The sequence below is a fragment of the Cataglyphis hispanica genome, chromosome 4 (genome assembly GCF_021464435.1).
Source record: "Cataglyphis hispanica isolate Lineage 1 chromosome 4, ULB_Chis1_1.0, whole genome shotgun sequence".
Classification (NCBI taxonomy): domain Eukaryota; kingdom Metazoa; phylum Arthropoda; class Insecta; order Hymenoptera; family Formicidae; genus Cataglyphis; species Cataglyphis hispanica.
In genome coordinates, this window is record NC_065957.1 from 9,354,987 (window position 1) to 9,377,077 (window position 22,091).

Genomic DNA, 22,091 nt, shown 5'->3' on the forward strand with positions numbered 1-22,091 from the left:
AATGGCATTGTAAGCAAGTTAAATCGATGTTCAATTCCGTTGGCAGCTGCCACCTCAATCGACCGGTAACCATTTTGACAAGCATTTTTGGCATTCACGTAATATATCGTATGAAAAAAAATTGACTCTTTGAAATAAATTTACAAAGATTTTAATAAACATTTTTAATCTTTGTTAATTCTTTCTAGAGTACAAAGGGGGCTTTTTACTTGGTACAAGTTTAAAATAAGGTAAAAAATTCTGTCACTTTATATGACCAGTAAAACGTGTAATCTCCGTAGACATTCCGTAACCGTAGATCGAAGGAGTAAAAGTCGAGCAAGAATTCTTTCGCGCAAACGTGTCGGATAACAGAGCTGCGTAAAATACATTTGCGTATATTCCCCATCCATTGAACTTTCCGCTAAATTGGGTTAGGAAATGTGCATAGTAGGCACGCCAGTGCATAGCACCGACAAGAAACTGAGCTCATCGGAAATTGCGTTGCCGCAGTGCCTTATCCGAGTGAGATTGAAGGCAGGAGAGAGAGAGAGAGAGATATATATATATATATTTTCGGACTCAGGCACACATTTAAGAAAATATCCTTGGCCGAGGAATTCGTGAATACAAAATTGAAGGAGGAGAAAAACGGCTCTCTAACGTTACGATCGAATATCGTTCGTACACAGAGGAGGGCTGAGAAGATATCTCGGGGATGTGCTGGCTGCAGTAGCCCGTTACTTCCGGTCGATGGGCATTTATTGCGTTGGCGATACATGGGTCCGTGCACATATCTGAGAATCAATAGCATAATTTTGCAATAGGCTGTTTACTTGACTATTCACATAACTTTCTTCGGACAATCAAGTTATTCCTTTGATCATTTAATCCTCATTAATTAGATACACGCACGTGAGACTGACACAATAATTAATCAATAATGTGTGTGTGTGTGTGTGTGTATAAAAATATATATAAAATTAAATTAAATGGGTCCTCTTATATATAATTAATAAAATATATTTCGAAGATAATTTTTTATACGTGATTGGCAATATTATATACATATTAAAACATTGTTTTCTAAAATAAATGTCTTAAAATGCAGATATAGTATAAAAAAATAATGATAATAAATTAAATTAGAAAATAAAAATTTAGACGATAAAAAATGGAAATGAACTATATCAAACTGCAATATTTCAAACGATACGAGTATATTATCGACAATGTCAATTACAAAAGAAATAAATGCAGATGTAAAAATTATCTTTAAAAATTATTTTGTAACCACTCATGGAAAGAGCTTAGCTTTCTGACTAGCTTGCATGACAGGTTATGAAATTTTAATAATTTGCGACACGACAGCTCTTTCCATCGGATACAATGGATATTACAGTGTGTTATCCAGAGAACTCGGCAAGTTTCAGGTGAAACTGGGCTGAGCTTGAGCTGGCGGAATGGTTTATCGATTCCAACCTTTGTCCTCTTTATCCTTTATTTTCTTTACTTCGTCATGCACATGCATGCACACATAGATGCACACATACAACGCACTAGCCGGAGTCACAGTCGGTTTACGTTCGAAATTAACAGTCCGTATTTTATAATCTTCGCTCCTAAATCTTTCCCATTGGATTCTTCGTATCACACGCTTCGCATGGTCGCGTGCAAAAAAAATAATATGTTTCCATTTTTCTCGGGAGATTAACTATCTCTCTGATTCGATGCAATGTATCGGTTTTATTTAATTTCGATTTAATTCCAAGAGATTCATATACATTTACGCGCGCGTCTAATTTTTTGATTGACATTACATTCAATCATCTACATCTTTGCTTAGACCAGCCTTTTTCTCTCTCTTTCTTTCTCTAAAAACAAAATTAGATTTTTATTTATTCATTTTATATATATAATTCACATTAAATCTCGCCGTTGATTCGGTCGGATTCGTAGCGGATTCGTTTGATTAATGATTTCGCTATTTCTCGCAGAATATCGTAACGATTTGACTCGAGCGAGGCGAACATTAAAGGTGTCGCGCATTTCGGTTGAGCGACGCTTGCTTTGGCAGGGTGGTTTATTGATTCTGTCCCTTTTCCTCTTTACTCCCTACCCTTTACCCGTTCTGCACACGCTTTACATATAACCCGGAATGTTACGAGATCGCTGACGTACTCGCCAAATTTTTGCGCTTCGGTCTCGACCGCTTGACGTTTCCAGGGGAACGCTCGTCGAGAATTCATCCTGACGATTATTCAAAAACGCATATTGCCAGTCGCGTAACGATTCACTGAAAATATTCTCCCAAGCCCAAGATATAGCTCCGTCCTTTTCAGTTCAACTTTCCTTTCACCTGGTTTTTCCTCTATATTTCTATCCTTCCGTTGCATGAGCGTATTTGATTTTAATTCTGAAAATTTCTTTAAAAAAGCGTTTTTGTATTATATTTTTATATTTTCCTTCTTATTGATATCTATCATCTCTTTTATTTTTAATTTTATTTTTTATATTTTGTTAAATTGACAGTTGTTTTCATAAAATATATATTGCTTTCCTCAAAATTTCAAACTTCAATTATATTTGTATGCATTTCTATTGTTATTATAAAAATATATTTAGTTATAATAATATATCATTATTATAATTTTTAACAGCAGCACACATACTGCTTAAATTAACAATATTATACGCCAATTAGTCTTCGTAGCTAATAATAAAATAATTAAGTTTATGACAATAATCCCCATCTCTGAATGAGACACAATTAACGGAATACTCTTCACATTTGATGAATAATTCTTTGTTTTTGATGATTCTCAATTCTTTCTGCTGAGCATTTTTGCATCACGACATCCAGCTAATTGAAATTATTCCTTTAGACGCGAATCGATGCTTCACAAACGTATGAGGATCTATTTTAATATATTATAATAGAGAATATATAAGAGCGAAGTATCAAATCTATTAAAACCTCAGGCTATTCGGCTAATTTTGCATCGCATTTTTATACGGCACTGAAAGGATTAATCCGTGTAGAGAAATATCTGCAAGCAGAATACTATCTTAAATGCCACAAAATTCAACTTTAAAGGCTTAGCAATAACTCGAACGTGATCGTTGATATTGCGAAATCCGCGCAAAAGGACTCATAGAGAGAATATATTTAAGTTCTCAAGGTATTTATAAATCCTTCAAGCAGGATTCCGCGGCGTTGAGCGGGTTGTTTCCGCAAGAGGAGGAGAAAATCGCGGAACAAGGCAAATCCTTTCGCCGATTTGATCTGTTACGGCTCTCTTGCATTTGCTCTCGCACACACACACATACACACACACAATTCGAGTGCCGGTATTCCAATGGTTCTGTATACGTCGTCGGGAGGCAAACGTTTGACGAAGATTATCAATAAGATTATAATCCGCGAGGCAGCGGCGAAATCAGTAGAACGGTCTGGCATTCAACAGGCCTCAAACCAGTGACCCAAATCCGCGACGCTTGACGCTCTTGACGATCTGCTCCAGCACGTTCTCTTCTCTGATCTATCATTGCATCAATATTCCATATGAGCATCTATCAGCATATATCAGCAATCAGATTTTGTCAAAGTGATAGAATAAGCTAATAAATTTGACAAAAATATTTTTTAATTGTTTCTATATCAATAGAGTATCTCATCAAGTTTTTATTCATAGCGTGAAATGCAGTGAACGTATTCTCTTTTTAACTTAACAATAACATGTTTTAAAATACTCAATTTTTTTATGTAATGAAGATTTCAATTATTTTTTTATTTTGATTTAAAAATTCTCTCTATTATTTTTTATTACATCACACATTTAATCCATAGATATCGAAATCACATATTGTTTGATAAACGCTCTTAAAACGTTGACACATGATAATTTAAAATTTTGAAATAAAACGTTCTCATAAAGGAAATATCTGCTTTCGAGATACGAGCGCGAATTACGATAAGTTGTTGATTGACACGAGGCTTGATATAAAAAAATATGAGGCCAAAGATAAATTTGTGCAATTTATAAAAATTATGATATACGTCACGTGTGCAAATTTGTAGGCCACTTTTCTAATATTTTTTCATACTTTAGTGAAACGTTTCTTTTTAATAAAAATATATATATTTTCATAAAATTTCTTTAAAAAAAGAAAATTACATTTAAATGATAAGAGTTACGGAACGATATGTGAAATTGTGACAGTTTAAAGAATTTTATATTGAGTTTCCGAGCATCTATCTCATGCGAACGGAAAATCTGCGCACGACACGACTACAAAATCGCCGAAACAAAGTTAACCCAAATCCATACGTATCGTAACGGTGTTTTCGAGGGGACGAATTATCGGGCGACCCATTTTCGTCCAATGTCACGCCAGAGCCCTTTTTTGACCGCTTGCCGACGTGGAAATGATGATAACGCGTGCCTGCCAGACGTCAAAGAGAAAAAAAATGGCATTCGCTGGATGTTGATAAGACCTCGCGCACCCTTTCGCGAAAAAAAAAAATCAAACGGAAAAATGTTTGCTCTTTTCCCGATTTCTCTCTGCATCTCTCTCCTCTCACACCGCGATATTCGGCGTGTCGACACGACAATTTGGCAGAATATTTAAAAGTTATCTGTGCACACACCTCCCCAACTACGCGCTCAACTTTCTTTTCACCTGGACCAAGTTTTCGGACGTCGATGCGCCTCGGACGTCGCGCGCGAAAGTTAAGCACAAATTTGCATTTCAGAAAGTTACATTCTCGCCGCTCGTGCGATTTTTCGGCGAGACCTTTCGAGACATAACTTCGCAAAAATTCCGTCTTTTTCGCGAATAAAATTTTATTCAAAAGTAACTAAAAAAGTAACTAAAAAAACCATTACACAAATAATGCCCAATTCTACTGAATGAATACGTGTATAAGAGATTAAATTGCTATGGCTATTTTTTCGCAATTTAAAAATTTTTATGCGTCTTACATCGGAGAGTTATAATTTTTGTTATAATTTAAAAAAAAAAAAATAAAAGAGCTTCAAGATTATTCTGCGTTGAAAAATTTATTATTATTACTATTATAAATATTTATAATAGTATATATTTATAATATATTTATTTTTACTATATTATATAATTATTATAAATACGAGGAGAAACGCATAAATACCAAGACAAAGAAAACAGAGACAATTCATTTTCTTCCAATTTAATTAATATAACGTTGCCGTGCACACTGTACATAAAATTATTCTTGCCAATGCAATCTAATCTTCTCTAGTGTTGGGAATTCTCTCAGTGCCGGGGAATAATTATCCAAATTTTATTTAATTAAATTCAAGACCTGAGGAATATTCTGTCGCCAGACGCACGAATGAGACCCTTTGCATTTCTCTGGATTTTTAAAATGAAACTCGGGCAAGCATCCTTAGCTGCGATTTCATTGTGGAACAAGCTGGTAATCGCGATGAGCGCTGAATTTTAAGCCGCGCTCGAATGAAACGATTCTCGAAAACGTTCGCAGACTCGAATCACTTCGACTGTCGTTAAGATACGAAAAGACGAGAGGGGGAGATGCGAAAGGCGCAGATTAGCCTACTTTCTTTGATGCGAACGACGAGCCAGGGAACGATCTCAGTGTGAGCCGCTGGTACATACAAACGCGCCTTTCATTATGTACACCTCGGCCATATCTAACATATTATATCCTCCGCTATTCTCGTAAACTCTCGGGCTGCATTGTACGCAAATTTAATGCCGCGTAATAGTACATGCGCGCAGAATCTACCCCAGGTAATTCCCGTCAAAATTTCATTCGGCGATGCAGGTCGCGATCGTTAGAACACATAACGGGTAACGCGGTAAGTCGATATCGCTCAATCGCTCGTTAGGCACGTCGACGAACGCGTTAAAAGCGCGATATCCAACCACCGTTGATTCTCGCGCTTGGCATCGCATAGAATTGCCTGGAAAAATAACTTTGTGACCATTTGCCGGATGAAAAAAAAAAAAGAAGATCAATTATGAACGAAAAATTTATTCCGCTACACGCAAACCTGCGGCGTAAAATACACGAACTCTTCAAGAAATTAATTTTAGAATAATGAAAAATGCATGAACCTCCCAAGAGATGAATTTTCGTATAATAAAGTGCTTACTTCTCATGCTACCCTCCACATCCCTGATATGACCTAACTTTTTCATCTATAGATTCCAGTTTGGTATCGATTTTTTTCTTGATGAGAAAATATCTTTTGGTGTTTATTAGTATTTCGCGACTTTTTTCGATTTTTTACATTTAAAAACATCCATGATTAATTCAAAAATTAAAAATTCATCACAAAAAGAAGGTGATTTAAATTTTTGTGAGGCTTAGTTGCAGAAATATCTAATATAAAAGATTGAAAACTAGAAAAAGAAATGTGTGTGATATTCCTTGACATATTCTTTTCAAAAAAAATATATCATTTTGAAGTTAATCTTGCTAGACACTTTTTGGCTGGAACACCCCGGGTATATCGAGCGACAATTACCGGGCGATGTAAAACGAGAGACACAGAGAAAATGCACTAGTTACAGGAAATTTTAATGGAAATAATGTCGCGGCTGTAATTCCATGTCGCGCTGCGTAAGACCCTCCTTGTCGGTCGCTTTGTGTGTGCCAAATAGTAAATAGCTCTTGTTACGTGGCGAGAATACTGTAGGTTGAAACTCCTTGGGGGATTTACCGCGCCGTTAATTTTACGGGGATACGGCTGGTGAGAGCACATGGAACAACCTTCTCGAACGTGGAGCATCCACAGGTTGTCGTCTGACCTAACTCGACCTAACCCGAGTGATTAAGGACGTTGAATCAATGGAGGGAGGATTTCAAGAGCGACGATCCTCCATCAAATCGCTATCTACTTGTCAAACGAAGAAGCTTGTAAATTAAATTCCATCGAGATAAAATGCTCAGGCTTGAAATCCTGATATTTTGCCGAGTGATTTAAAATATTGAATATTTCTTTAAATAATTTGAAATAGTAAAGTTCAAGATCTCAACTCTCTTGCGTCGTTAAATTACACCCCTTTCCTTTAGATTGGAAATCTATCTTGCCCGGAATCAAGTCTGCGACTTAATGATCGCGAGGATGGAAAGCAATAGCACATCCTTCTCTCGTTCCTCTTAAAATTTCGTCCGTTTTAAAGAATGACTCTCCAGCTTCCGTAACATTATATATCCAGTTGTACGAATCATTTCGCAAATGACAGGCGACGTCGTGTTTCAACTACGGCCAGGCAAATTACGCTACAACACGTCAATCTTTTTCTCAAATTTTTTTCAATTGTTTTACCCGCACTGATAAACAATACTTCTTCTCAGCTTATATCTCGCATTTCAAGCTGCCGAAAATTTATGGATAATGCAAGCAACAATAAATTTTGGCTAAATAAATTTGTTCAGATGCCGCTTTCTAACCATTGGAGGTAGGCTTGCGAAGGTGCAATCAATACATGAACCTACAACCGTCTCCGTATACAATGCTAGCCGGCCAACTCGACTAGAGGAAGAGAGAGAGAGAGAGAGAGAAAAGGAGAAGGAGAGAGAGGGTATATCACTCCCTCGTTTTCTTCATCGACTGTTGTTCAATGCTTGTTTGTGCAATGTTCTCCTTCTTCCTCTTTAAACCTTTTAACCTTTTTTTTTCCGCTCTTCTCTTTTTGCATAAATTTTCTTCGCCCTTGATCTCACCTCCTTTTTATTTTTGGAATATTGCAAAATTCTGCTGGATGAATTTGCCAAAAGCGCCCCTTTTCTCGATGTGCCTTCTGTTCCGAGAAATTCAGCTCCATCAATCCATTTTCGAGCCAAGGTACATTGGCCGACATAGTTCGGTAAACAAAAATTCTCCTTGTGATTTATTATGACTTATGCTCTTTCGTTCCCGAAAATATTCGGACGAGCAATTCAGCTCCTTCGTCCATTTCTCTTTTAATCAATCTTTGATTTTTATCATCGTCCTTAATTTACAATTAAATTAAGAAGCAAACGGCATAAAAAAACGACATCGTTTATTCACTTCCTCTATGCTTCGTTCTCGCGAAACGCGGCTACAGATGCGCGAACATCTTATTTTACGGGAGGATTCTTGCAGAGCTTTAAGATTGAAGAGTGTTTGTCTTTCCGAAAACGTTCGCAGACAATTTACATACGTCGCGCATTCGTCTCAAAAACAATTTTCAGACAATCAACATTCGCTTCGAGTCCGCGAACATACGCGTACATCACGGCATTCCTTCGTGCGTGAGTAACGTAAGTGAATCTATTTGATCTGCAGGAATGGGGAGTGTCGGCAGCAACGTGACAGGGACGACGACGACAGATCCGACGACGTTCCTGCCAGATGCAACGCCGACTCTGAGCGAGCGCGAACAGCTCAAAATCGAATTCTACAAAACGTACGACGTCATGACGGGGGTACGGATAGCCGCGACCCTCGGCGGCTTCTTCAGTTTAATGGTGTTGCTGGTAGTTTACAAAAGCAGGTGATTATCAATGACATCTTACAAGCGATACCACTCGCAAATAGTAGCTCCGCTTAAATTTAAGCAGAATATAATTGAACTGTTAATTTAAAAAATAAATTATTCCCAAAAATATCTAATCGAAACAAATTATTTTTTATATGCTTGTAATTGGTACCTTTTCAACTTTGATACTATGCTGATAGTTTTTGAAGCTTTAATTTTCAATACGTTGATAACTATACATGCCATCAAATAACATTCTGTTCATCTAAAATTAAAAAATAAAATTTTTTATACATTTTTATTTTTTTTTATTTTTTCCTATTTAATATAATTGATTTTATTTATTTATTTATTTATATAAAATATGATTCGTAAAAAATTGCTTTTTTTGATTGGTTACCTAAAAAAATATTAAATAATTTTCAATATTTTTGTTTAAAAAAATAAATTATTATAGACGTGAAATATAATATATCCATGATATTTCCATTGTCGGCATTAAAGTGAAATTTAAATGTAATTTATATATTTATCAGATGCAAAGCGAGCAAACAACTGGAGGACCCGGCATTAACCGCTGCGGCGGCGGCGGCGGTCGCCGAAGCCGAAGCCGAGGAACGAGCACTCGCCGCCGCTCTCGAGGCAATCGCCAGGTTACCACCTAGGCCAGGTCGCGGTCCACGGCGGTCATTGTGCGTCGAGGTAGAGAGACTATTATTGTTTCAATATATACTCTCTCTCCGTAAAATAATGAATCAAATGAAATAAATGGCTCATGAAAATTATCACGAAATATATATATCGCCGATTTATTAAAGAGAAATTCTCTCTCTCTCTCTCTCTCTCTCTCTCTCTCTTCTCTAGAATATTTATCTCAAATCCGAGATATTCTTGTAATTGATTGAAAATTAGTTAACAATTGTTTTGTTAAACATCGGATAATAAATAGAAATTACATTTAAATCAGATGAACCAGCCTCATTCACCTGTGGTGGCACCTCGTTTCGCCTCGGTCGGAGGTGGATACGATGCCCTGCTGGCACCGCCAATCAGGCAACTGAGGTTGGCTCCCCCCGTCGATCACAGAAGATGTAGCTCGGTCACCTGTAGCAGCACTGGAAGTAGTTATCTGGAACGAAGGGGTTCAGCCATGGTAATGCCGTGCCTTCCGCCACCTCCATCCTTCCCGCGTCACGCAGCCTATGATGAGCCATGGGACTTATATTACCCCATCGATATTCAGGTAAACTTTGTCAAGATAATCGTAACTCTTCTTTTCAGTGATCCTATTCTCAATTGCTGACATTGTAAAATAAATTATATTCCTCATCTGCCCTTCCCCTTCCTCTATCTCTCTACGCTATAATTATTTTTATACGAGCGAGAAATAATTTGATCAGCTGTCGTTGTGATTCTATTAAAACAATGATAATTTGACCATCTCTTTCTATTATTATAAGCATAGTTAAAATGTTATGATATCCGTTTGTGACACAGAAAATTATTTCGACAAAGTCGAAATTAATCGAAAACTTCCATTATGATCAGGTAATACAGCCAACTCCAGATTTATCGCCATGCGGTAGCGAGGTCGGTCTCTACGCTGGTGCAGTTGGCAACCTTATGGCGGGGTCGTCGGGCAGGCGGGCGCCGTTGGCGTCGATGGGCAGCGTGGATCCACCCGATCCGGACTCCAGGTCGCTCGGTTCCGATTCCGTGTTCCTCAAGAACGAGGACGAGGAGCAGTGCATCGACACGGAGGACGAGGTCTCGGGTTTCTCCACGGACTCGGACGCGCCCGGGCCGAGCTGTCGGCGTTTCCTGCGGGTGCCTTCTAAGAAAAAGCGGACCCTCGACAAGTGGGACGGATGCGCGGGATGCGTGCCCAGACGACGAGCCGGTAGCAAACCCTGCCAAGAATGCTTGACCATCAGTGCCGCCGTCGAAACCTCCAGGTGAATTCTCACTTGCGGATTTTCAAGCGGAGAGAGAAAAAAAAATTTTTTCCACAGAATCATCGTATATTCAAAAGATCAAACTTTGCTACGGTAATTAATGATAACAAATTCGAGTAAATATTAATAATCAACGCTTCAATCCGCTCTAGTTTCTATTTAGCTGCAAATGTATTTTCTTCCCATTCCTTTCGCGATTTAAATGAGTCTTTTTCATTCTTGTTAATTAGATTGTTATAAGAGATTGTTTTGATTTATTGTAGTTTTGATCTGGTTCTAATTGTATTATCTTTTTTTTTCTTTTGCAAATTTTTTCTTTTGCATCAAAGAGTCCTCTTTATTTTCTTCATTAATTAATAAACTTTCTATGACAGGGCGCAACCAGCCTCAACGACGACCAGTAGCAGTCGGAGTAGCGTGGGATCTCCACCGTGTTCACCGCCGATCGAGCTGAAGCATAGACCACCACCAGCACCATTGTCATCAATCCCGCCAATATGGTCCCAAGAAACGCTCTTTTAGGATGCGTTTTTTGTTGTGAGCATGTCCTTCGACTTGTTTTTACCAAGACACGGAGCTAAATCCAGAATGTCGATATTCGAGGAAATCATTTGCCCAAAACGTGAACCTCATCCGATCCTTTATCCTTAATCATAATCTCTCTCTTTGGTTCTTTTATCATCATTGAATATATTTTAAGCGTGAAGATCGTAGAAGATTCAATCATTAAATCAGCCAATTTCAACTATAATGCAGCCAATGGTCGATATTAAATTATTATAAAAATTTTTGACGCAGCAAAATTAAAAAACAAGCATTACACTATTAGAAAAAAATAGCAATGAAGAAAAGAAGCAAGAAAGTTAATCGAGGAAGAAGGGACGGAGACGTGTGGAAGAAGGACGGGAAGAAACATTTTTGCTCGCGGAGAAATATCGGAGATTTTCGATATTACGGCGGCGAGAATCGTACATGGAACCGGAGCAAACTCATCTCTTAAGGCTGGTTTGAAACGAATTTCACGTCGACGGTATAATATATACTCTCCGTGGCAACCGGTCGGAACTCGGATCAGATTATTCGCCGGTTCCAAAGAAATGCGCGTCTCGAGAACCCGCAGCAAGAAGACGCTCACAAAATCTACCTAAGATTTCATCTATCGATCATGTTTCAGAGACGTCTGTCTACTCTCCAGGCTAAGTTGGCGAACAATGTGTACAATGGCGGGTTTAATCTGATATTTAAGTTTAATTATATGAACCCGTAGCCACCAGCATCGCGACCCACAAGTTATCTAGAATCGCACTTTATCGCGATCTCATTCTTCTTGAAGAATATCGGCCGGCTTCATTGATTTCCTCAGCCGCATTTCTTTATACAACAAGCATCCCTCGAGACACGCGTCGGCGCACATTCGTGATTCATTTAACAACGAAAGCAAGCAAATGCACTTCCTCGCTTGGACATTCCATTGGCGTCCGTGACGCCAATCGAGAGAAATTGAAATGATTTCGAGCGACCGAATCTGGGATTCAGAAAACGCAGGGTGATCTATAAATATATATCGCACAAAAAAAAAAAAAAATCCGAGAAACGAGCGGAGAAACTCGTGTTCCAATCGATCAGGGTGAAGGCGAGAAACTCAGGAGACAGTCGAAGGAACCGCGACGAGAGGAGCGTGGTGGGGAGGGGGGAGGGGGGCACCGATCGACGATGCCGCGGGGAGATAGGGAATTATTTTTATACAAGCGCGACGATAATCAAGCTCGTTGGACTGATCGTGATGCTTCTCGCGGAAACAATAATTAATGCGCGCGCGCGACACTCGATTGTCAGTGTAATATGTGATTGTCAACGACGCGAGAGAGCAAACGAGAGTGAGAGACAAAGGGAAAGAGAAGCGTGAGAAAACGGAAGCTGCACGCGGTCTCGTTCGGACGCGAAACCGTCGAATCGATCTTCAACGTCACGCCGAGATTTTCCCGACGAGAAATCGTCGATTCGCCGGGTTCGATCCGACATTTCCCTAATGCGTGGAAACAAAACGTATTTCTATTTCGTGTAATCTTGTAAGCTCTGTTGTAAGGTTTTGGGTGTACGTGTACGTGTCTATAACCCTCTTGCGTACGATAGATAAACGCCGTGCTGGATGGAGGGGAACCGGAAACAGGACGATTATCACCGGCCGTAACAAACCGAAATTTCCTTCGCGAGACGTTCTATCTTTATTTATCTCACCGTAAAGTTTCTTTAGCAAATTTTCACTAGAATATCAATCAGTATTGGATATTTCGCAACGCCCCGTAATCAGGCCTGTAATATATCAATCTAGAAAAAATCTAAAGAAAAATTTATTTTGAGGAAATTACTTTCATTCTTAATATCTGTTAATTCAGTGATATTAGCTGAGACGAGAAGCTCGCTGAATGTAAAAAATCGAATTTATCAAGATGTTAGAACGGTGTAAAGAAAATAAAAAAGAAAGAGAGATAAACAAGAGAAATTTATCGTTGACGACAGCAATTTATACATGTCGCGTGTCTATTTTCGGTAAGAAGACAAAACGTAGTTTAATCAGAGGGGGCCCGTAGCCCTCTATCTCTACCGGAGACTTTATCGCGGAAGCTAATATCACCGGCAAAACCCCTCCAGGCACATGACGAGATAAATGAATAAAAATAAGAGCAGAAAAAAATATACAGTAAAACACATTTACGTAAAAGAAAAACGAGCGCATGAGGACTATCTACCGTTCTTCTGCCAGGAGTTTGTATAGTAGATGAATAAGACACGAAAACCGATAGGTTATTATAATAAAATGGGGATGAAATAAAGAGAGAGAGAAAAAAAAATATATATACATATAATGTAACAGGTGCCGACGCACGCAGTGCTCTGCGAACGTTACTTTTAGATAGGTGTACATATACGACGGCGAAAAAAAAAAAATCCCCGATTGATAGAAAAACGGTGGGAAGCGAGAGACTCTAAACGTCGTCTACGCGAAGAAGAGACTTTATATTACATTGGCTGCGTTCCAAACTTTGCCCCGGAGGTAACGTATCCAACAAACCACTAACGCAAGAAGTACGAGAGAATGTATACTCGAGTGACTCTCTATAGACACTCATGTAATTCCCTTTAGTAATTTATATACGGCTATCCGTTACTCTCGACCATTAGGCGAAAACGTCAACCTTTTGCGGACCTAAGAGATTACGGGAAAGTTTCTTGGAGACGAAGAGTGAGAGAGAGAGAGAGAGAGAGAGAAATGTCTAAACTTTTAGGGATACACATACGATCGACAAAAGTTTCATGATAAATAGAGAGAAGTCCTTAATTGGATACTGTATGCCTTATTGAATCATTGTTATATATATATATGCGTATAAAGAGCCAATAATTTGCTTGCGAAAAAGTGACAGGGGGCGAAGTTTTTGCGAACGCAGCTGTAGAAAAATAAAACAGAATTATTAACGCGGAAGGTGCGCTTTGCTACACGCCGACACGCTGATGAATACAGTTCTGATCAAAATCTTTAAACCTTTGGACAATATTGTTTTAAACATCATCATTTCCACTTTTTCCCCCGAAATGATTATTAAACAAAAATGTCTATTTAAAATATACAACATAACGGAAAAAACGAGCTAGTGAGAGCCGAGCGCAAAAAAAAAACACGCAAATAAAAAAAAAACTAAAATTTTAAATTAAAAAATCCTTTAATTCAACTTCCAATTAGATTTTGATTTTTTTTTATTTGCGCTGTTTTATGCGCTAGGCTTTCATTAGTCCGTCTTTTTGTTTTGTCGTATATTAATTATTAGAGCTTTTTTTATTTTTATTGTCTATTTGATATGTGCTTTTGAAAATCTCGAAAGAATGCCAAGAATCTAGCGTGGAACCGGTCATAGTTGTTAATCCCTGTTGAAATAGCGAAGCTAATATCTGCTGTGATTATTCCTCGATTACGAGCAAAGTATAAAATATGAATCCCTATTCTCGTCAGACTTTCATTAATAGAGAACAAGGTTTTCAGCGGCGCGTTTGCGTGCAACACGTCGCTCCAGTAGTCGCGCGAGACAAGGAGCTTGAAAACTTCGCGAGTGCTGCCGAATTGCCAAAATGTAACAATCAAACAGTGTCTAGTTGAAGTATAAGATTCAGAAAGAGAGCCGAGAATACATGATACGTACGTACATGCGGATATATATATATATATATATATATATATATATATATATATATACGCGCGAATGAATGCGTGAGTGCGTGACGAGTAGTAGTTTAGCGCGACTTTAGGCGGGCGAAACGTATATATGCATGTGTATATGTATATAAAAAAAAAAGAAAAAAAGAAAAAACAAAAAAGAGGGAGGCGAGTATGCGAGAGACTTTTTAGAGACTGTACACGGAGTTCGTGTGTCGATTGATTTTTAGCGTCTACAACGTTCATAAAAACCACGTGAACCTTCTTTCGGTGCCTTTCTGCTGCACTTCTTCCATCGTCGTTTAGAAAAATATACACTCTCTTCTGACTATCCTCTCATCGGCCACTCACTCTTCCCCCTCACATCTCTCTCTTCCCTCGTATAGTGACTCCTTCTCAGGAGTGTTTCCGCGCGACGTCGCCAGGAATCTGATCGTTCTAAAAGTTTACGCGTGTTCTCTTTCGGTTCGATTTCATCTCTATAGCTGAGACATTTGAAATTGAGTTTCACGAAAGAGAAAAAGTGAAGAGGAAAATAGAAAATAATAATAGATAAAAGCGCATTACAATAGACGAAAGATGTATTGTAATAACGCAAGAATTGTCAAAACTTTCGTTGCATTTAAATTCTAAAGAGATTCTCTTTGATTAAAGCTTTTTAAACTTATCTACAAATGAAACAAGAATTGTTTCTCAGCCATTTTTCTATTCGCGAATAAGTCGCATTTTAATCGATCTTTGGCTCAAGAATAGTGCTTTGTTCAAAAACAGTATTTTACATCACGTGTACTGAATATTTTCTAAATATAGATAGAGAAAAAAAAAACTAAGAACCGCAATGGTGCGGTCGCACGGAACCTCTCTCATATTAACGATTATAGACCTTCGTACTTTTATATAATTTTTCTACTCTTCGACATTAGATACTTTAAGAGTAAGGAGCCGTTACTACAACTCGCGCCTAGACTCACTAAGCACTTCTATACACACGACTGTACAATCTTCTCTCAACTCGGATTTCTCATTTCAGAATATCGCCTTCTCTTCCCGTTGATTGATATTGACAAGGACGTTCATTAAATATAATAATCATTAAAAGTAATAATTAGAATTATCTTCAAAGCATTAAAAATACTGTTCAAGTTTCGAGTGATTAATTCGGACAGCATTATTTAAGAAAAAAATTATATTATTGTTGCGCTCTCGTCGCGTAATATCAATCAACAGTTACTCTTCTTCATTAATTCTTGACATTTCTTTCGTTAGGCCCATTATTATATGTATTGTGCCAAAGTAAAGATTTACATGAGTTAGCAAAAAGTTTTCTTCAATTAATTTTTCTTTCATTTATTATTATTATTATTTTAGAGATTACTCTTGATGAGCTTAAATTGATGTCAATTTTATATATATACATATATATATATATATATATATATTTTATCGGCATTTTTTTCTATAAATTTATAAAAATTTATAAAAATTTTGGATTGACGTCTAAAATAACGTGAGAATTTAGGGATGTTAAAAGCGAATATGGATAAATATTATGTTTCAAATAATTTTTTATATATACTGGGTGAATCATTATACATAGACACATAGAGTTATCACAATGCAGAGGTTTTTTTAAAACGTGAACACTTTTTTTTATTATTCATTTCCGTTTGAAGCATTTAGAGAAAAAACTAATATGCATAAATGATACTTGCACCCTGTATATATAAATGCGGACAATATAAATTAAAACTTTGGCAATTCTTTCAACTTTTGCGTAAAAAATATATTATGTTCTATCTATACTATCGTTTATAATTGATATAATGTACACGAAAATATATTTTCTTTATATCTTCAGGTGATTATGTTTAAACTTGGTCAGATACGTCTTCTTTTACAATTCCTTAGCAAAACGCATAATAGATTAAGATAATAGATAGACTTGACTCTTTTTCAAATTTTTCATTTCATTTCTTTTAAAAAATATGCTCTATCTATTATTAAAAACAAAACTTTATCTTTGCGTATCTAATTACGTATCTGATTACTCACTACTCTCACATTGGTGCACAAGACGCATGTTTGTAACGCTAATTTAGTTAAAAAATTAACAGTAAATTTAAAATAATAAAATAGCATTTCCTAAATTATATATTATTAAACAAAATAATTTAATATTTCTTACATGACATTATATGCTACGTAATATTATATTGTGGAATGTTTCGAAAAATACGAAGAATACAAAAAGAAATAAAATTTTTCTTTAAATCAAATACAAAATTACTGTGCGAATTTGAAAAACGTTATTGTAATAATACATGTCAAAGATTATAATCAATCTATCAATTGCTAAATTAAATTTCTTAATTAGATCCGAGAAAATTAAAATACGAAAACGTGGAAACGTAATGACATTGGTCATTTTTGAATATTGTTGGTTTTAGCGAAATGCAAACGTGCGGCTTTGAAACGTGCACCCAGTTTTCGAGAAGCGAAATTTCAGTTAAATCACTAATCTAAAACTCTCAAGGAGGGTCGCTCAGAAACCGCAATTCTGAAATTCGGTGATGTGAGAATCCGTGCGAACGTGTCGGCTAGTAATGAGAGGATGCGCGTGATACATATGCCCATTAATTGCGTTATCGTAGAACAAAGAGAAGGAACAAAAAGCGACGAAATTTAGCTCGCGATAAACTAAACGCAGGCGCAGTCGTTAAGTGTTCCGTTTTGTAAATAGTTCCATTGCGAACCGTATTAATTGCGAGAAGACGTGACGTGGACTTGGCGGGGATGCGAGAAAACGCGAGACAAATGATAACGAAAACCAGCGTACAGCGTACAGCAACGGCCTCAAAAACGGTACAGAGATATATTTCGTCGACCGACACGACGGGCTTACAATGTATTTCGTACAATTTGGCACGAGTGACGACGTCGAAAATAGCCGTAAACGGGTATTATATTGTTATGTATTATGTTTTGCTATATTATGTTTCGACCGCGAGATATATTTTATTTTAAATGATATTTATATTTATTTTTTATAATTTTTAAACACACAAAGTTTTCTTCAATTATATGATAAAATATCATAATATTAAATATATTTAATTATATGACATATATATAATTCACTTACTTTTTTTATATACAATAGAAATCGAAAAAAATTAAAGCAAAAATTGTATATAACATTTTAAATAAGTTATATTATAATTTGCAAAATATTTTGCACAATTTTTTTGTTTCAAACTATTGTCGAAATAATAATTTCAAAACAAAAAAATAATAATAATTTATTTATATAATAATAAATTTTAATTTGTCTTTTTCGAAAGAATTAAATTGCAATATTACTGTGCATTTATCTGTTTGCATCTGTGTATTTTAATATACGGGGGCCTATTTTTGTAAAGGAAAAATATTTAAACGTATTATGTCTAACATATAGGTTTATATGTCATTAAATATAATATATATATATATATATATATATATATATATATATATTAACTTCTTAACAAACAAATACTAAATATTCTAAAATTAGAATATAACTCTCTCACCTTCACTCAAAAACATTTAACAATTATTATTCCAATAAGAGACACAACTGTAAGATATTTACGAGATATATTTTCCCAAAAAAGTATTTTTTAAGAATGTAATAGAAACATATACATATGTATATATATATATATATATATATATATATATATATGTGTGTGTGTGTGTGTGTGTGTATTAATAGAAAAGTGATAGAGAGAGAGTTAAAAATTTAGAGAAAAGTGCGTTAATAAAGCAATCAACGCGCAATGTGTTAACTGCCACACAACACTCGGTAACCTATAGAATTTATAGAAAAATATATGTATATATATTTTATGGCCATCATAAAAATGTTAAAACTATTATGCGCATCGAGTAAGAATTGTCGATGTCTTACAACTAAAACTAGAAATTGGAGAATCATATGGCTAATGAAATTTTATCCAAATATTGACATAATTTATTTAAATCGAAAAATTGTCTTTATTTTTATCTTTCATGAGAGATAATTTTAGCTCTGTCAAATTTCCTACTGCAAGACTATGTCAGTAGTTCGTTGGAGAACTTTGACTTCTCTTATTTTTTCATCGGCAACGTTTTTCGCTATTATCGGATTGAACGTCACTCGATCGAGCCAGTTGCAAAAATCAATTAGAAAAATAGATAGACTAAACATAATATTAAATTTATGTTCGACAAATAAAATGCGTGAACACAAGCCCCGTTTTGTCGGTCGCCGGAACAAAACCCGAAATGCCGAATGTTCTATTCGACGTCGATGGCTCTTTTTTTTACCCAAGATCGATCGAAAATCCACCCGACTGCCGATCAGCGCGCGATCGATCGATCGATATCGAATAGAGCGTTTATCGGGCAGCATAATATAATAAGTTAAAATGTTATCCGAAGTGTTAAAGAAAAAAAAAAAACAGCAAAGGCGATGGAAATAGTGACATACACGCTTACAAGTACACGTGGTTACATCCACACAAACAGATATATACACACATATACATACACACACACACACATACACATCCACACACACGTACAAGATGTTAATAAATTGGAGAATAAATGTTACGAGTATATTTCAAAATTTCTATTGTCCCTTTAATACATCTCATCGATACTGTTTGACAGTGCAACGAATAAATAGCAAAATTTTATTAGAATTTAATCAATTTCTAAAGTATAAAATAATAAAATCTTTTTTATTATTTATTTATAATTAATAATATTGTATTATTATTTTAGTTTTTATAATTCAAAATATTGATGATCTTATATACAGATCGGAATCGTTTCACCATAAGGAATGAAAACTTGAGACTTCCTTCCAAACACATTTTAACAGCAAAAAAAATTTGTTTCATAATAAATTTTTCAAATTAATATTTTAATATTAATTTGTAAATTTTTAATTACTTTTTTATGGATTATGTTTGATTTTCTAGCAAATGAGAGGAAATTTATTAGCAATATTAAATATTCAATAATAAAAATTTAATTAACGTGTGCCTTATAGCGCATATAATCTTTTGATACAACGCCTCGACGGCATAATAATTGACCTTGCTCAAAATCCAAGAGATGTTTTGTAATTTTATAACTAGATGCATCATTAAATGACGTGATTTTTATTTGCTATGCTTATTTTGTTAACACGTATTATTGATTAAAAAATACAGATAAAGTCATGAGGTCTCTCAAGCATATTCACTAGAACTCGTCTTATCATGCGAGCTGATATGATAACCTTTTTTGTATACATTTAATCAAGTTAGTGTGCGATAGCATTCATAACCACGGGAGTTGTCGGCGAGAGAATAAGCACAATTGCCGACAGTTACCGCGCGCGATATAACTCATCATGGATTTTACTAAATTTTTTTCTAAAATTGCCAATAAACGGAAGTCCAACTTAATTAGGCGATTGAGTAAGTTATCATATATATTGTATTTTCTGTATTTATCCATTTAAAATCTTATACAAAAACGTATAAAAATATTCATCTCCAATTTTTCATAATTTTATATAATATCGTATATTTTTGCTCATATATTTTTTATACGATTGCTTCCTTGTACATTAGGAATAAAAATATTCAAACTTGATATATTTAATTTTAAGCAAATATATACATTATTGAGTCATATAATAAAATTTTCTTAAGACTTTTTTTGCGGTACTAATGCATTTTATAATTGTATATTTAGATTTTTTGGAAATATATACTTTTCATGATAATAAAATCTGTAGAAATATAATAATAGAGACGATATATGCTCCCTATTATTATTTCTATACATTTCAAAATTTTAACAAAGGTAAAAATCTGCAAATCTGAATTTCAAAACGCACAAAACTTTGAATGAATAAATATAATAAACGAAAATTATAAACGCAAAAACATTTATTTTATTTGCTTAAATCATTTAATTTTTTTCTAAACAAAATTAATCAAATGCACGGATATTCTTGACTATTAATGTATCACTTTTTAATTTCCAATTAGATGATCTCTACATATCGCAATCAAACTGTATAACTTTTGCTGCTGGTATGCCAAACGCCGCTACGTATCCTGTCAAAGATATTTCTGTGGCATACAAGTACGACAATTTAATAAGATTTAGCAGGAATGAATTGACTACAGCGTTGCAATATGGATCTACACAAGGGTAAGTAAATATTAATAAATTAATGCATAACAAAAATATAATATTAATAAGCGTATAGTTATTTTCAAATTGTTTTTTAAACAAAAAATAAGAAACTAATTTTTATTAAAAATCAAATTAGAAATTAATTTTTCTATTATCAATTCAAATATTCTAACTCGATATTTCGTTCAATATTTTTGTATGCTGAAAAAACCAATGATATGATCAAATAAATTATTACACATTTATTTATCAAAAATTGCTATATTGCTTTGTCGCAGAATTTCAATAATTTTTGAACTATAAATATAGCACACAGTTAAATCGAAAAATTATAATAGAAATAGAAATGCAGCGAGATTGGTATATGATTCGCAAATCAATGAATTATAGTATGACCAAAATTATAGTTTTTTTTTTAATGTATTAACCGATTTTTATGTAAATTAACATTATTATTTTTTACATTTTATATCTATGTTATAAATGTTTAATAAAAAATTTTTTTAACTTATGCAATATCTTTTTTTATATATACATATTTATACTATTATATTATTATAAATTTTATATATATTACTTGTCACAATATATATAACGTACAAAAGAACAAATATTTATTGCTTTATCAATAAATAAATAAATATATATATATATATATATATATATATATATATATATATATATATATTTATTTATCAATAAAGAATATTTATCATTTTTGTTATCACATTTCTAACACACGTATCTGTGCATGTGTATTTTTCTCAAGTTATAAGCCGTTATTGGAAAAATGGAAGGAATTCCAGAAAACATGGCATACACCAATGCAAAACAATTGGGATATTGCAGTCACGCACGGTTCCCTGGATGGTTGCAATAAAGTCTTTGAAATGATAATCGACAAAAATGATCCAATTTTAGTCCAAACGCCAACATATACCGGAGTAATCGGAGCGGTTCGTAGTTTTAAAATAATATCACAAAAAAGTAACAAGTTTTAATAAACAAAACTTCTATAAAAAAGGTAACACATGCCAAGTACATAAAAAAGAATCCAAACTTATAAAAAATTCAAGAAACGAAAACTTAAGACGTATATACTTGGCGTTCTTTACCATATAAAACAAAAGTTTTTCACTCACTGGTCGATACGCAGCAGCGAAATTACGAAGTCACACGTTGATATCTAAATAACGATTGATAAGTAAAAT

At 34.8% G+C, this 22,091-nt stretch overlaps 2 protein-coding genes across 6 annotated transcripts in view; both read left to right on the forward strand.

Annotated features, from left to right (window-relative positions):
* LOC126848990 (uncharacterized) overlaps nt 1-15,491 on the forward strand; it is a 69,450-nt gene extending 53,959 nt beyond the window's left edge. For all 3 annotated transcript variants that reach the window (XM_050590424.1, XM_050590423.1, XM_050590425.1), the window contains 5 exons: nt 8,301-8,508; nt 9,030-9,195; nt 9,461-9,736; nt 10,042-10,448; nt 10,823-15,491. In XM_050590424.1, coding sequence (XP_050446381.1) covers nt 8,301-8,508; nt 9,030-9,195; nt 9,461-9,736; nt 10,042-10,448; nt 10,823-10,970 — 1,205 coding nt within the window. In that variant the 3' untranslated portion in view covers nt 10,971-15,491. The remainder of the gene's footprint in view (nt 1-8,300; nt 8,509-9,029; nt 9,196-9,460; nt 9,737-10,041; nt 10,449-10,822) is intronic.
* The window catches only part of LOC126848989 (kynurenine/alpha-aminoadipate aminotransferase, mitochondrial-like), a 307,625-nt gene that overhangs the window by 280,379 nt on the left and 5,155 nt on the right, over nt 1-22,091 (forward strand). For 2 of the 3 annotated variants that reach the window (XM_050590420.1, XM_050590421.1), the window contains exons 2-4: nt 20,051-20,150; nt 20,730-20,895; nt 21,650-21,836. In XM_050590420.1, coding sequence (XP_050446377.1) covers nt 20,084-20,150; nt 20,730-20,895; nt 21,650-21,836 — 420 coding nt within the window. In that variant the 5' untranslated portion in view covers nt 20,051-20,083. Of the gene's footprint in view, nt 1-19,991; nt 20,151-20,729; nt 20,896-21,649; nt 21,837-22,091 lie in introns of those variants that run through there. The other variant, XM_050590422.1, reaches the window with a different exon arrangement.